The sequence below is a fragment of the Trachemys scripta genome, chromosome 11 (genome assembly GCF_013100865.1).
Source record: "Trachemys scripta elegans isolate TJP31775 chromosome 11, CAS_Tse_1.0, whole genome shotgun sequence".
Classification (NCBI taxonomy): Eukaryota; Metazoa; Chordata; order Testudines; family Emydidae; genus Trachemys; species Trachemys scripta.
The window spans coordinates 42418813-42436462 of NC_048308.1; the positions used below are offsets into that span (position 1 = coordinate 42418813).

A 17650-nucleotide genomic window follows, 5' to 3' on the forward strand; every position below is an offset into this window, starting at 1 on the left:
TTAATCAAATGTAAACAAAAAAGCTGTAAATGATAAATAAAATGGTAATAATCAGTTATGGGCAAAACAATGAAACTTTGTAAAATAGATGATTTCTCAAAGGACAGTAGTGGAAGAAACTGCCACTTAGCATGCTAGAACCTGTCTTTCCTGCTCTAGTGAGGCACTACACAGAAGTATAAATCTAAATACCCTTAACAAGAGACATTCATAAACTACTGCATGACTACCCAACCACCAATTGAAATGAAGGCCATTTCAAAAAATTGCAGCCCACACAAATGTCACTGCCTCCAAAGAACACCGATATCTTGACTATCGAGTACCAATAATAAAAAGCCATGTCTGACCCACCCACCAGTAAATTGAGGTAGCTCAGATCTCTTTTTCAACCTGTTTTGACAGCTTTTAAAAGGTAACACGCATATTGTAAAAACCAAGCTAAGAAATATATTAATCTATTCATGAAATACATGTTCAAAGGCAGAGGGCTATCCTTAAGAGTTAGGGATGATTTATCATAATTCACATGTATTTCTGCTTCACTCTGCCGTTCATGAACTATTGTTTGCAGTGTTGTTGTATCCATGCTGGTCCCAGGATATGAGAGAGACAAGGCCGCTGAGGTAATATCTTTTATTAGACAGAAGCTGGTCTCCCCCACCTTGTCTCATTCATGAATTATGACAGGTCACCCCTTACTTTTGAAAATATTTCCCACATCACACTTCCTATTATCCTGTATTCTGTATATGTGTATACAATGATTGTTTTAATGTTTGAGCAATATGAAATGCAGGACACAGAATTCAAGAAATGATAAAAAAAGAGGTGTAAGTGTGAAAAATTTGTGTGAACCACTCTGCAATTTTACAGTAACAATATATAGATGATTTAAACTAACATTTAAAGATAATGTAAAAATAACACAATAAACACAAAAGATACGGATGTAAGTTCAGATGGTACACACTAGAAGACAAACTAGTGACAGATATTTGAATGCCTGTTCAGAGAATTGATGCATTTGATGGAGATACAAAAGGTACTGAAGGATACAAGCAGACTGACAAATAAACACAAGCAGATAATGATGAGAAATGGTGTTTTCTTCCAAAGCTTATATGATGAGCCATCTGTGGAGAAGTTTGGCAGCAGTCTTCTCACCTAGCTTTCCACAGCTTCTTTCAGTTCCTCAAATTAATCCAATTGCCAGTCATCTTCTGAAACTCTACCATGCTCGGTGAGATCCAGTCTCCAGTCTTCTCTCTCTTCTGTAATGGAGTGATAACTTTACCTTGGTGGGCTTTCTATTACAAGGCAGCTTTTGGTCCAAAGGCTTTGTTTTCTTCTCTGTTTTCTTGGTGACAGAAGTACATTTTTTACTGCCAGGTTATGCTGCTATTTTATCTGACATGTCTTCTGCAACAGAGAATTCTCTTCCAGAAAGCTTGAGTTCCTCTATATTTAAAGGAGATTTGTGTCTTTCAGTTTAAGATTTGCTCACTGTTTTTAAGAGCTGAGGTTTCTCTTTGGGAGATAACTTTTTAATATTGTTTTTTTTTGCCCTCATCCTTTGACATCTAATAGGACTTTCCTTTACTGATTCAATTCCATCACTTTTTTCAAATTGAGCTATTTTGTCAAGGTCTCCTAAAGAAATCTCAATGCCTCTACCATCTCCCAGAATCACCGTTTCAAATTCTTCTTTTCCTACAGACAGCTTTTCCGGGGTTTTAGACTGTGTATCTTTGTCTTTATCTAAGAAGGTCCTAGAAGGAGTTTTAACTTTCTTAACTGGTATAAACCTTTTTCCTGCTTGCCATGTAAAGCTACTTGTTCAATCATTGATGCTTCTGAATCTCTCTCCTTTTTTGGGTTTCAGTGGACTCTCTTTGTTGTGCAAACATTTTTCCTTCTATTTTCATTTCTGCATCCTGTGGCTTGAGAACTGAATCTGTAAAGATTCTGTCAGCCTTTTTGCTGGGAATCACCTCATCTTCAATGAATTTCCCAATGCCCCCATTACTTCTCAGTACAGCCCCAGTATCCTCAGAGGATTCCAGGGAACCTCATTCTGCCATTTTACAGTCAAGATTTTTGTCAATCTCTTCTTTTTGAAAGGTATCTATTTTCTTTACTTGTTTGGTGGGAACCATGATTTCTTCAGCTGTAGGAACATCAGCTTTCTTGAAAATAAATTTCCCCACTTTCTGAGTTTTCTTGTTTATGTCACGCTCCTTCATGAATTTACCTAAAGGAACTTTTTCAAACCTCTTCAGAGTAACATCTTTCTTCTCTCCCTCACCTGTTATCAGAGGTATTTCAGGTACTACTTCTTCAGTGGCTTCTGTAGTATCCATCACATAATCTTTTATGGCAATTTCTTCAGGTTGCAAACTTATTTTATCTTTTTTCTCTCTTTTTGGAACATCTCTCTTATTCTGAATCAAGATATCTGACTTTCTGGGGGCATCTTCAGGGAGGGAAATTAATGCATTTCCCTTTTCTTTTTCATATGTAGGAATCTTTTCCCTTTCTTTGGATGGAATGCTAGACTCTTCGGGGAATCTCTCATTTTCATCCTTTCCATGAACCTCTAATTTAATTTTATTCCTCTTTTCTTCCCTGGCACTTCTTTCAATGTGTTCAGATGCTATGTAAATGGGCTTTGGTTCCTCATGGGGTGTTCTTATTTTAGCCTTTTCAAAGGCAACCTGACCTGTTGCAGGCCTCATCTTTAACCGTAGGATTCTTCCTTGAAACTACAGTTATTACTGTATTACTTTTGATTCAGCTTCTTGGGCAACCATTACAAATTGTTTAAGAACCTCTGTCTCTTGCTTATCTTCCTCTGGTTTTAATATTCTATCAACTGTTTCATTTGAGATGTTCGGCTCCAATGCTTCTTCTGCTCAAATGTCCCTGCAGCTGCCTTGTGGCAACACAGGGGCCTAGTTATCTCAGGAGTTGGTGATGGGTTATGGAGCCTTTCACCTTTAGGTTGCCAGTTCAAATCCAGATCACAGTAGCAGTAGCTGAAAATTGTTATTCTGTGATGTTGCCTGGCAACCTACATGGAGTTTTTGAATAGCTGTCCACATCACCAAACCAATATCAAAATGGACAATAATTGCATGCTTCACAAATGGTCAAGGACTGAATAAAGAGAATTAACTGCACTCCCATTTTAGAATGGGTCCCCTCTAGTTCATGGTTGGGCCACATAGTGATGGGGAAGATTGTGTTGTTGTTGCTTGTGCTATTGCAGTTTCATGGATGAAGCTCCTAAACTGTAAGCACGTCAGAGAGGGATGGACTATTCAGATGTGGTTGTACACAATGGGTCCCTGACCCTGGCTGAAGCCGCTGGATGCCACCCTATATGAATACTAAACAACAATAGTAGTGCCAGAGAGCTTCAGTGCTATTGGCATCTTTGCCAGAACTCAGGAAATAGAAAACAAACCCCAAAAACAGCAAACAAAACAACATAGTCATCCTTGCCCAATATATACAACATAAATGTATTTTTGCTGTACACATAATATAACAGGCATACAACACATACAGATGAATGCCTGAACATACAGAACAAATATCAAGAAATTAACAGAATATATACATTTCATTAGACAAGTTAAGTACGTCTCATCACCCATACTGAAGAGCATAGACTAGACCCCAATTGTATAGCTTTGAGGCAGGAACTATCTTTCTTATTATGTGTGCAGTGCCTAGTACAATGGGAGCCTGATCCCCCACATGGGTGGGGGGGCTTTAAGTATATTGGAAATAATAAATGATCAGATTCCACAGCCCTTAGGTGTCATGTTGTCTTCAGTGTGTATAGTCACGTAAGAAATGACTGCAGGATGGTACTGCAAATTAGCAAACACTCTACAGAATCCATGTTAATACCTGCTTTCTTTCCAACCACTGGAGTTGTCACTGGAGCAGCAACAGGGACTGGCTCGGCTGGTGGTTTGGGAGATTTTAGAGCTGTAGAAAGAATTAAAATGTATTAATTAATTGATTTTAATGTATATGTTTATTAAAACTTATTACACAGCACTTTCTCAAGTGCCCTATAAAGCATGCATTTACTAGATCCTCACACACAACAAATACTCAGGAAATATCCTTCACTCCTGGTAGTGCGAACAGTTAGCCAAGATATTTGTTTAACACACTTTTAACTGGAACCAACTCAATGGTAAAAGGCAAGATGTACAGGGAAATGTGTGTACAATTATTCATGTTGAAAGGACTCTTACCTACTGCGGGTTTCGGTTCAGGAAGTGGGATAGCTGCTGGCTTAGGTTCTGGCACTTTAAACACACAATAACCAATAGGTTAGTATAAATATTTTACAACCTTATCTCAAAATACAGAAAAATCATAACGGAGAAGTGCAAAATGTTAGTGAAACTTTAAAACACAGACAATTAATAGAAGACAGACTTTTTTATTTTATTTTTTTAACTTGCAAAATCCACTGATGAAAGACAGAAGGACAAATACATATACAGCAAGATGCAGAGCTCTCAATGGAATAACAATGGAATTAAATTCTTTAAGCACTGAAGAACTAAAGAGGAAATAAGACCCAGAAGAATGCAAAGAGGCTAAAAAGGACAATTTTTATGGCTGAATGATATTAATGATTAGTTTAGCTTATATAAAATGGTGTTCACTGATGGATGCAGTTTAGTTGCAGATATAAGGAAAAGAGCACCACACATTTGGTACCTTTCTCTGGTTCAGGCGGTTTCTCCTCTTTTTTCGTGACAGGTGGTATCTCAATTTTCTTCTTGGGAACTTCTGGCTCTTTAAAATATTATTTTTATTTTGAAAGATATGTTTAAATTCCTTGACTACCCAGATACATTAACTGAAATAATTTTAATATAACTAGAGTGGTTTAATATGACATTAGAAATTTAGTCAAGTTCTATATATGTGCTTAAGATTTTCAGTTGACCTTAAGTTTAAGGTACATATATATTGTTAACAATCAGACTTAGATAAAACTAGAAACAGAAAACAGACAGTAGGACATGCAGTTAAAAGACCATAATTGGATCAACTATGGTTTATGCTTTCTTACATTTTAGTTTACATTATAAAACATTTTTAAAGTTCTCTTTTAGACTCAGAAAGAGAAATAGCCACCAAGGTTCACAATTCCAATCTGGACCTAGAGTTTCCCAAAGCTTGGGTATATTTTTAGTAAAAACTTAAACTCAGCATATTACAGGCATGGAGGACATTTGCACAATTCTGATCTGAATCCAGGTTTAGACACTAAGCCCAATAAATTGCTAATCAGAAATAGGATTTTGGTTTGGGTCTCTCCATAATCAGAAGCATATGAATGTGATCTTGACTTGTACCTTCAGGTTTCTTTATCTTTTCTACTGGTTTAGGTTCTGGTTTAGTTTCTACTTTAGGTTCTTTCTCTGGTTTCGGTTTTTCCTCTTCAGGTGTTTTTCTAGGAACTTTGAAAGAGAAAGAATTTCATTTTTTAAAGCTCTATATGGATGAAGAAGACGGTAATTAAGATAAAGATTTAAAAATTATCTGAACAGAGAAGAAATATGAAACAACCAGTATAGTGACAGGAATATAGCTTTTATGTAATTATTATGGTTATTATCATAATGGCAATTTTACATTCAGTCACCTGGAGCAAAAGATGTTTTAATTTAGAGTGGTCTATCTGCTGGAAAATGTATATTTTAACATTCAGACTTAGAATAAAATTAGTTATTAGATCATTTGAATGAAAAAGCCACTGAATTTATACAGAACTATAATCCTAGGATATTTTAGAACTCAATATAATATTGAAGACTTGTAAGATCTTCAATTTGAATATATCTATACATCAAGTAAAACATCTGGTAATAATGAAATTACATATCAAGTTAATTTTAGTCTTGCCCATAACAATGACATATTTGATCCAAAATGTTTTATCAGTAACAGATGAAACCAATAATACTGCTTAAAATTTGTTAAATTTATTTTTGGAGACATAAGAGAGAAGCTTTTAGGAATCCTTCATGACATTTCTGGTATTTTGAATAAATAATAGATTCACCAACCAAAAGCCACTCTACCAGTTAATTTTCAGCATTTTTTGATGAAGTACCTAAACTACCCGTAAATTCTTACTGTACTTGATAATTTGAATTACTGTATTAATGCCAACATTTCTTGTGAGCACAAAAATAATGTATTATGAGTTATTTTTAAATGATCAATTAGAGTGGATAATTCTTCAGTAACATCTGAAATTACAAACGAATTTCAGGGCCAAAATGGTTGATTCTGGATTAAACTCCAATTGACTTAAAAAAGAGCAGGTTTAAGCCTTCTATTTTGTTGTTATCTTTTGCAAGATAAATTGTATATCTTACAAATCTTTTTTTAGTCTACTTGTTTTTAGTCTACCATAAGTAAAAATATCTCTTATAATCATTATCTAAAGAACTAGAGACTTCTAAAAAAAATTATACATCTGAAATTCCACTTTGATTTCAGTTAATCTGAAACAGCAGGACAGATAATTCAGTGCAAAGAATGGGAGCTATTGGTTCCCCTCTGTATAGCATGCCAAAAAGCAAATGAGCATGAGTGCATTGGGAAAGCCCCAGTCTTTGCAGGAAAGGAGTGGCCAGTGCTATCTGCCCTACTGAGCCCATGGAATGACCCCAATATGAACTCTGCATGTCAGATCTTCACAGGACTGGAGAAGAGTGCCAGACTGGAATAGGGAATAATCGATCAGGCCAGCTTCCCTCTAACACAGTGGATATCCAAGCAGAAGCCCGATAGGTAGGGTAAGCAGACAGCAAGTGTGAAAAATCGGGACAGGGAATGGGGGGTAATAGAGCTTATATAAAAAGACCCAAAAATCAGGACTGTCCCTATAAAATTGGGACATCTGGTCATAGGGGACCCATAGGGGAAGGGGCAATCAATCATTGGTTGCTAGGAGCCACTGACAACATGGCTCCTGAATTAGTGCTACTGCCAGAGTAGAGGGAATGGGATCCAGAGAACAGCATGAAAAGGAAAACTCTCCCAGGGGATCTCCTGTTATTCTCAGTGTTCTGCTCTGCTTTCCTTTTAGATCCTTTGGATCTACTGGATTTTCAACCTGTTCCTCCTGCATGCAGCCACAAACTCCTTCAACAGGAAATGAGCCTCAGGCAGCATTTAGCTCATGTAATTTCCCACATAACTTTCTCTGGGAGGGCATAATGCACTCCTAGCGCAGTGTTACTTTGGAATACTTAGGGAATGGATTTGTGTGCTTTCACATTTATATCATGGCCAAATCACTGTACCTTTTTTAAGAACAACTTCTTCCTTTGGTGGAGGGGTAACTTCAGGAAGTATTCTGCGGCCTTTCTTTTCAACTCCGGGCACTTAAAAGAACATAATTTAAAATTTCAAAATAAGTTCATAGCAGTAATAGCAGCCATCCAAATACACAAACCAAATGCTGATTTACAATAGAACATTCAAAACAGAAAATAAAACAACTGAAATGGATGCAGATTGTTTTACTTAATCTTTTTTTCCCTTGTAATATCTGTATATGCTTGTTTTATGGATCTAGGACTAGTAAGAGATTTTCATAAAGATAACAAAATAAATGTATGAGTCTGAGGAACCCACAAAAGCTAAAAAATTCAAAGTTAAGGGTTAAAGGTAAAATTCTTCTCTCTGTCAACACAATGGATCTCATCCCTAATATTCTACTCTACCTACAGTTGCAGGTCCTACTTACCTATCTACCTGGATTGTCGGTCTATGGTATTTATAAGATGCCTGCCACCTTAATTTCTAAGCTCCGAATAAACTTCCTTTACTATAGGAAGAAGAAAAAGAGCCCAGAATTTTTTTTCTCTCACTCTCTTGCAGGGATTTCACCTTTGGCACTGTACCTTTTAATTTCTGTTTCACTAACTTCCTCATTTTTGTGTAGTCCCACTTCCTGAAATTAAATGCTACAGTGTTGGGCAGCTGTAGTGTTTTCCCTGCCATAAGGATGTTAAATTTAATTATATTATGGTCACTATTACCAAGTGGTCCAGCTATAGTCACATCGTGGACCAGATCCTGTGCTCCACTTAGGACTAAGTCAAGAATTGCCTCTCCTCTTGTGAGTTACAGGACTAGCTGCTCCAAGAAGCAGTCATTTAAGGTGTCAAGAAACTTTATCTCTGCATTACATCCTGAGGTGAAATGTACCCAGTCAATATGGGGATAGTTGAAATCCCCCATTATTATTGAGTTTTTTATTTTTATAGCCTCTCTAATTATATTATTGAGCATTTCACAGTCATCATCACCATCCTGGCCAAGTGGTCAGTAATATATCACTACTGCTATATTCTTATTACTAGAGCATGGAATTACTATCCATAGAGATTCTATGGTACAGTTTGATTCATTTAAGATTTGTACTTCATTTGATTCTTTTTTTCCCATATAGTGCCACTGCCCCACCAGCACAACGTGTTCGGTCCTTCCGATATATTTATATCCTGGTATTATTGTGTCCCATTGATTATCCTCATTTCACCAAGTTTGTGTGATGCCTATTATATCAATGTCCTCATTTAATATGAGGCACTCTAGTTCACCCATCTTATTATTTAGACTTCTAGCATTGGTATATAAGCACTTTAAAAACTTGTCACTTTTTAGCTGTCTGCCATTATGTGATGTAATTGAATGGGACTCTTTCTCATTTAACTGTTTCTCATCAGAGCCTGCCTGTATTTTATCATCTTCCATCCTCTCCTCCTTACTAGGACATAGAGAATCTCCATTAATAGATCCTCCCCTAAGGGATGTCTCTGTCCAAAACACGTGCTCCTCCACACCTGTCAGCTTTCCCCCAGCCCTTAGTTTAAAAACTGCTCTATGACCTTTTTAATTTTAAGTGCCAGCAATCTGATTCCATTTTGGTTTAGGTGGAACCCATCCTTCTTGTATAGGCTCCCCCTTTCCCAAAAGTTTCCGCAGTTCCTAATAAATCTAAACCCCTCCTCCCTACCTTTGTCTCATCCACACATTGGGACTCTGCAGTTCTGCCTGTCTAACTGGTCCTGCGCGTAGAACTGGAAGCATTTCAGAGAATGCTACCATGGAGGTCCTGGACTTCAATCTCTTACATAGCAGCCTAAATATGGACTCCAGGACCTCTTTCCTACCTTTCTCCATGTCATTGTACCACGACCACCAGCTCCTACCCAGCACTACACATAAGTCTTTCTAGAAATCTCAAAAGATCAGCAACCTTCGCACCAGGCAGGCAAGTCACCATGCGGTTCTCCTGGTCATCACAAACCCAGGTATCTATGTTTCTTATTTATTTGAACTGCAGTAGGGCTTTATACCCCAAATAGAGTAGTGTAGATCCCCATAATTGATCCCACGTTAATATCCTTCCCTAACACAGCTCTCTAGCACATCCACCAGCTCCTGAATTACACAGTGGGAAAGGAAGGTGCGATTAAATCTAGAAAAATGAAAGATGTTAAACACAGAACAACAACAGATGACATCTGGACAACATCTTCCAAACATTTAAAAGAGAAGTACTTAGGAGCATACTGCAAAAGATGAATTTCAAAAACTATAGTCTAGTGCCCACCAGAGACAGGAATGAGAAAATATGATTCCCCTCCCTCTCTGACCCGTATACTAGATACCTTTAGCAGGGGTAAGCTCCACTTTCTCTGGAGCCTCAACAGGTTTTTCAGGCACAACTTTCTTCCTTGGTGTGGGAGCTTTAAAGAAGACAATTTGATTTTTACTACCTACATCGTTAGAATGAAACTATTTTAAAATGAGAAAAAGAAAAAATCCTTGTGCTAAAACCCATCAAACACCCCACCAACAAATAACTGATTACACTAGCAACATAACAAAAGAAAACAATGGACACAAACTACAGAGTTCTTTCTAAGTAGCTGTTCCAAAGGTGTAATGGGATCTTTAATGACCACATTTGTATAACAGCTCCAGCAACATACTACCCTGGAGAATCATGCTGGGGATCAGAACATAAGAATGGCCATACTGGGTCAGACCAAAGGTCCATCTAGCCCAGTATCCTGTCTACTGACAGTGGCCAATGCCAAGTGCCCCAGAGGGAATGAACAGAACAGGTAATCATCAAGTGTCCCCATTCCCAGCTTCTGGCAAACAGAAGCTACGGACATCATCCCTGCCCATCCTGGCTAATAGTCATGGATGGACCTATCCTCCGTGAATTTATCTAGTTCTTTTTTGAACCCTGTTATAGTCTTGGCCTTCAGAACATCCTCTGGCAAAGAGTTCCATAGGTTGACTGTGCGTTGTGTGAAGAAATACTTCCTTTTGTTTGTTTTAAACCTGCTGTCTATTAATTTTATTTGGTGACCCTTTTTTTTCAGTGTGAAAGTATGTACGAATATGTTATCATATTATGCTAAGATCTTTTTCAAAGATTAGAACAATTTAAAATATATCAACTTTTTCATAAATTTCTTCATTTTAACTGAAAACCACACAAACTGACTGGACAGATATTTCTGAAAGCTCATAACAGATAAACAATTAGTAAGGAGTATCATTAGACTGAAAACAACCAAAACAAGCCCTGAGTTAGGCTAAAAGTAATATATTAAAAAGCCCAGTTTTCAAGAGGAGCAAATGATAATTAAAATGCATTATATTGAAGCGTTCAGTAAAGCTGTTAATACTGATTTCAGTAGCTTCTTATACCTTTCAGCTGAACTTTTTCCATCTTAAATTCCTCTTTTGGTGGAATAGGTACCCGTGGCTTTGGTTTTTCAGGAATCTTCTTTTCAGGTTCTGGCTCTTTAAATAATATTGTGGCAGATTTAGAATACATCTACTATCATAAAGTCAGATGAAGAACATATAATGTACCAGAACCTCCATTCTGCTTCCAGTGAAGTCAATGGCAAAACTCTCATTGATTTAAATGGAAGCATAAAAAGCTCTAAATAAATGTTTTGTTGCTTGCACATAATGTGAATGTCCAGTATGACTTATGAAAGCACACTACTAACACATGAACAAAAATACACGAGGAAAACTGAATATCGGGAAGACTATTATAATTAAATTAAATGAATTGAGAATTTAGAACATATTTACACATACAATAACACAAGGAGAAAACCTGGGACTTAACACAAATACAACACAGTTGTGGAGAACTACGAAGCAAGATGTGCACTATTTTGAAATGAAGGTGTGCATTTGACTATGGCTACTGTATATACCTTCTACTGGTAAAACCTCTTTTACTACAGAGATCTCTTCTTCTGCTGGAGAGAGCTCTTCTTCTGCTGGAGAGAGCTCTTCTTCTGCTGGAGAGAGCTCTTCTTCTGCTGGAGAGAGCTCTTCTATTTCTGAAGTAGGAGCAGGTTCTGGTTCTTCAGGCTCAATCTTCATGGTGACTTCAGGGACTTTAGAGAATATTGACAACTAGTATAAGACTGCCGTTTCAGACTGGGTCACATGAAGAATTATACAAATATCACATGAAGATACATACGGCAGGAAAACAACATCAACATACACATTCACATTCACAGAGACACAGACAAACATGCTTCAAGCTAAGTACATGTACAATATTTGTTCCCTGGTTAATCTGGCTGTTTATACATTTTTTTTTAAATTACTGGTGCATTCACGTCGTAGTTAGTGATCTGTGTGGGAGGGCAGATTTTTTGATCTCTAAATAATCTTGGATTACTTATGGCTCTCAGGAAAATTTTGGTGCACATTTCTGCTTCTGTATAGTGACAGTTTTATATAACATTACATTGGCAGGTGATTTGTTGTTGTCGTCATTGAAAAAAATGATGATGTCAATGATTACATATATCTGTAGATGGTGGAGGTTCTGGCATTTTAGGTACAGCAACAGATATTTTCTCTTCTGGGGCAGATTCCTTTGTCACCTCAGGCGCTTTAAACATATTAGTATCTTTTACTTGCATGAATATTAAGGATATGAACAAAACATTAAAAAGAACAATGAAACTTAGGACACTGGGATATCAAACTTTCAGATATTATATAGTCTCTCTCTCTGTGACTAACACACACACACACGAGTATAATTTACATGACAGAGATTCTTCTTTATGATTATGTCAGTGATGACATGTACCTTTAGCAGGTGCAAGTTCTGGTTTTTTAGGCACTTTCTCTTCTGGAACAGCTTTCTTGGGCACTTCAGGCACTTTAAAGATATTAGTTCTGTTTACTTTTATGATTGTTAAAGATGTGTGTGAAACATTAAGGAGAAACATTACACAAAAGTCATATATATCAAAATGCATTTACGATGCAACATTCAAACACTGATTAGTCACTTACACAACAAACTGTTATACACAGTACAGTTCACATGTTGAAGACACTTTACATATCTCAGACAGCTGATAACAGACTGGAAAAAGTATGTTAAAATACTGTTCAAGAAGAAGAAGAAGAAAAGGTTCTATTACTGATCTGTACCTTTCGCTGGTGGAGGTTCTGGTTTCTTAGGCACAGCAGTAGGTTCTGGTTTTTTAGGCACAGGTACTTTTTCTTCTGGGACAGTTTTCTTGGGCACCTCAGGCACTTTAAAGATATTGGTTCTGTTTACTTACATGAATGTCAAGAATATGTACAAAACATTAAAGAGAATGATGAAACAGAGGACATTGAGACATTAATGATGGCATCAATATTAAGATATTATAGAGCCTCTCTCTCTCTCCCCCACCCCGTATCAATTACACAATGAGTACTAATTCCATAACTGAAAAAAGGACAGGACACAATATATTAAAGAATGTTCAAGAAAAGAGGACAAAGATTCTTCCTCATGATGTTGTCGATGACGACATATACCTTTAGCTGGTGGAGGTTCTGGTTTCTTAGGTACAGGAGTAGGTTCTGGTTTCTTAGGTACAGGAGTAGGTTCTGGTTTCTTAGGCACAGCAGTAGGTTCTGGTTTTTTAGGCACAGGTACTTTTTCTTCTGGGACAGTTTTCTTGGGGACCTCAGGCACTTTAAAGATATTGGTACTATTTACTTACATGAATATCAAGAATTGTACAAAACATTAAAGAGAATGACGAAACAGAAGATACTGGGATATTAAAAACATTAAAGATGCCATCCCTATTCAGATATTATAGACTCTCTCTCAGTCTCTCTCTCTCACACACACACACACACAGTATCAGTTACACAATGAGTACAAATTTCATAACTGAAACAAGGACAGGACACAATATATTAAAGAATGTTCAAGAAAAGAGGACAAAGATTCTTCCTCATGATGTTGTCGATGACGACATATACCTTTAGCTGGTGGAGGTTCTGGTTTCTTAGGTACAGGAGTAGGTTCTGGTTTCTTAGGTACAGGAGTAGGTTCTGGTTTCTTAGGCACAGCAGTAGGTTCTGGTTTTTTAGGCACAGGTACTTTTTCTTCTGGGACAGTTTTCTTGGGGACCTCAGGCACTTTAAAGATATTGGTACTATTTACTTACATGAATATCAAGAATTGTACAAAACATTAAAGAGAATGACGAAACAGAAGATACTGGGATATTAAAAACATTAAAGATGCCATCCCTATTCAGATATTATAGACTCTCTCTCAGTCTCTCTCTCTCACACACACACACACACAGTATCAGTTACACAATGAGTACAAATTTCATAACTGAAACAAGGACAGGACACAATATATTAAAGAATGTTCAAGAAAAGAGGACAAAGATTCTTCCTCATGATGATGTCAGTGATGACATATACCTTTAGCTGGTGGAGGTTCTGGTTTCTTAGGTACAGGAGTAGGTTCTGTTTTTTTAGGCACAGGCACTTTTTCTTCTGGGACAGTTTTCCTGGGCACCTCAGGCACTTTAAAGATAATATTTCTGTTTACTTTTATGATTGTTAAAGATATGTACAAAACAGTAAGAAGAACAAATAAACAAAAGTTATGAATATCAAAATGTATTTATGAAGCAACATTCAAATACTGATTAGTCACTTAACATAACACACACTTACAGAGTACAGTTCACATGATGAATACTCTTTACATATCTTAGATAGCTGATAACAGACAGGAAAAAGTATGTTAAAATACTGTTCAAGAAGAAAAAAGTATAATTCTGATCTATCTGAATTTTTAGCTGGTGGAGGTTCTGTTATATTAGGCACAGTAATTGGTTCTTTTTCTTCTGGGACAGCTCTTTCAGGTATCTCAGGTACTTTAAAGATATTAGTTTGCTTTATATTATAGTACTCAACATATGTACAAAACATTAAGAACAATGAAACATAGAAGATGAGATATCAAAAACATTAGAGATTCAATATTCAAACTTTGATTAGTCACTCACACTCTGACACTCAGTACAGTCTACTCAATGAGTACAATTTACAAATCTCAGGTAGGAAAAAATGGACAACAATAAAGATGTTAACATAATGCTCAAGAAAATAAGACAAAGATTTTCTTCATGAGGACACTGAGGATGACATGTACCTTTAGCTGGGGGAGGTTCTTGTTTTTTAGGCACAGCAATAGGTATTTTCTCTTCTGGGACAGCTTTCTTGGGCACCTCAGGCACTTTAATGATATTAGGATCTTTTACTTTTATGAATGTCAAAGTTATGTATTTTGCAGAGGAGACAAACAATGAAACATAAAACATGGACATATGCAAGACATTAATGAGGTCATGTTCAAACAAGGAGTCTCTCTCTGTCTCACACATGCGGTACAACAAGGGTGTCAAATGCATTTTGTGAAAAAGATGAACTGCATTTTTAATTATGATCCCTCTGTCTGGGTATGAATGTAAGGTACATCTACCCAGTCTATTAACAGCAGTACTCACAATGGAAGGGACAGCTCAAATATCAATAGTGAAATCTGACCTTTGTGTTGTAAATAAACGTTTAGTTGTTATCAGCGTTCACTGTTTGCGCAGTAATCTGTCTACACATTCCACATGGGAGTGGGGGAGTAGAGGGGAACATTCAACACTCCCTTATTTCTGCCCTTTCTTACTATTCCTTCTATATCTACCTCTGTTTCACTCTTTTCTTGTCTTTGTATGTCTCCTCTTTTCTTCCCACTGCATTTCCTTCCCTGTATAAACTTCCAGTTTCACTGCTATCTGCTAGACTTCACTACCACCCTTTCCTCATTACATCCATTAAAATGAAAAATGCTACATTAATATGTCATCATTATGCTTTGGAATTAATGCCCAGTGAATTTAAGTGTGTATGTGGGTGTGTAGAGGGAGCAGGAGAGGAGAAGTTAACACCTTTCACATACATTGCTTCAGGCTATCATCAGACTCACAAAGAAAGCACTGCAGAAGTTAAGGGCATGTCTACATTTCCCTGCAGTTTGGACTAGGGGGAGTGGGTAGCAGTGAGGACCAAAGTGCTGCACTGTAACTCCCCCATGTGGATACTGAGGACGTGAACGTAAAAGTCTTGACAAGTTTCAGAGTGGTAGCCATGTTAGTCTGTATCCGCAAAAACAAACGAGGAGTCCTTGTGGCACCTTAGTAACTTGAGTCTTGAGTTCACATAGTGCAAACTTGGGACCTTTAAGTTTGCGCCCGCAGCTTCAATACAGGGGAGTTACAGCTCAGAACTCTGGTACATACTTCTACTCTCATCCCCTCATCTGAACTGTGGGGCAGTGTAGACACACCCTTAAATTGAGTTCAGATTTGTTTTTCTCATAACAATAATTTCACTTTTTAAAACCACAAAATCTTAGATTCTGAGCAATCTGAATACATGAAGCAGACCAGGAAAATATTTCCTGTGACCACATACAGTAAATGAGTCAAGTATTTGACACCAGCAGTACAATTCAAACAACAAGTAGAATTTTCAAATCTCAGGTGGCAAAAAATGGACAGGACAAAGTATGTGAAAAGTGATGATGGTCAAGAAAATGAGACAAAGATTTTTGATGACATGCACCTTTCGCTGGTGGAAGTTCTGTTTTCTTAGGCACAGCCAGAGGGACTTCCTCTTCTGGGACAGTTATCTCAGGTACTTTAAAGATATTAGTTTGTTTCATTATACAGTTATCAAAATGTGTGCAAAACATTAAGAAGAATGAAAGATAGAACACAGAGATATTAAAAACATTGATGATGCAATATTCAGGCTTTGATTACTCATTCACACTCAGCACTGTTTGCTCAGTGAATACACTTTACAGATCTCAGACAGGAAAAAGTGGACTACACAAAAATGTTAAGATAATGTTAAAGAAAATAGGACAAAGATTCTTCTTTAAGATGATATCCATGATAACATGTACCTCTAGCTGGTGGAGGTTCTGGTATTTTTGGTACAGCAACAGGTACTTTCTCTTTTGGGACAGCTTTCTTGGGCACCTCAGGCACTTTAAAGATATTAGTATCTTTTACTTTTATGAATGTCAAAGTTGTTTATAAAACAATAAGATGAACAATGAAACAAAACAAGGATGTATTCAAGACATTAACGAGTTCATATTCAAACAACATTTAGTCTCTCTCTCTCGCATACACACACACGCACACAGAGTATAGCAAGGGTGTCAAACATATTGCGTGAGAAAGCTGAATTCCATTTTTATTTCTGATCCCTATCTCAGAGTAGAAATGTAAGAATTTATGCCTCTCTCTACACAATGGGTAACTCCCAAAGGGAGGATGAACACAGATCAGTCATGGAATCTGACCTTTATGTAGTAACTAAAACCTTAATTATAATTATTCAGAGTTTTTTCAGTACTCTGTATTTACATTCAGCATCACATGGGAGGAAATAAACTCCCCTTTAGGATTATCACTATTTCTACCCTTTGTTTCTATTCTGTTCATCTCCCTCTACTATTGTTTTGGTGAGACTCCTCTTTTCTTCCACCTGTAATTCCTTTTCTGCATTGCCTTCCCTACTGATTGGGCTTCCCCTCTTACCCCATTCCTCATTTCATCTGCTACAATGACCCTGGATTAAATAATTAATGATTTTATTAAATAGCTACCATTGGGTTTTGGTGTTAATGCTCAAGTAAGTGGGGAATGGGGAGGACAGAGTTGTTTACACCTCTCTGATCCATTACTTTAGACTGTCAGCAGACTCAGGAAGACAGCACTGCATTAGTTTACATTGGGTTCACATTTAGAAAGTTTTCTGCACAATCATAAGCTCTTTTAAAAATATCAGGCCTTGAGTGTTTTGAATATGTTAAACAACCATGACAAAAAATATTGAATGGCTAGATATATTCAGTGGGCCAGATGTTTGACACCCCTGGATTACATCTCACACACTGAGTAGAATCAACAAATCTCAGATATCAGAAAATGGACTGGACAAATTCAGCTAAAAGTGAGGTTTAAGAGGATAAGTCTAAGGCTCTTCCTTATGATGATATCGCCGAGCACTTGTACCTTTAGCTGGTGGAAGTTCTGGTTTTTTAGGTACAGCAACTGGTACTTTCTCTTCTGGGACCACTTTCTTGGACACCTCAGGCACTTTAAAGATATTAGTGTCTATTATTTGTATGAAT

At 37.0% G+C, this 17650-nt stretch overlaps 1 protein-coding gene across 1 annotated transcript in view; it reads right to left on the bottom strand.

Annotated features, from left to right (window-relative positions):
• TTN (titin) overlaps positions 1–17650 on the bottom strand; it is a 297668-nt gene that overhangs the window by 110197 nt on the left and 169821 nt on the right. Inside the window, exons 142-148 of the mRNA XM_034786056.1 lie at positions 10795–10890; positions 9738–9815; positions 7359–7439; positions 5397–5501; positions 4753–4830; positions 4278–4331; positions 3922–4002 (exon numbers count right to left, since the gene is read on the bottom strand). Of these exons, the coding sequence (XP_034641947.1) occupies positions 3922–4002; positions 4278–4331; positions 4753–4830; positions 5397–5501; positions 7359–7439; positions 9738–9815; positions 10795–10890 (573 nt within the window). The remainder of the gene's footprint in view (positions 1–3921; positions 4003–4277; positions 4332–4752; positions 4831–5396; positions 5502–7358; positions 7440–9737; positions 9816–10794; positions 10891–17650) is intronic.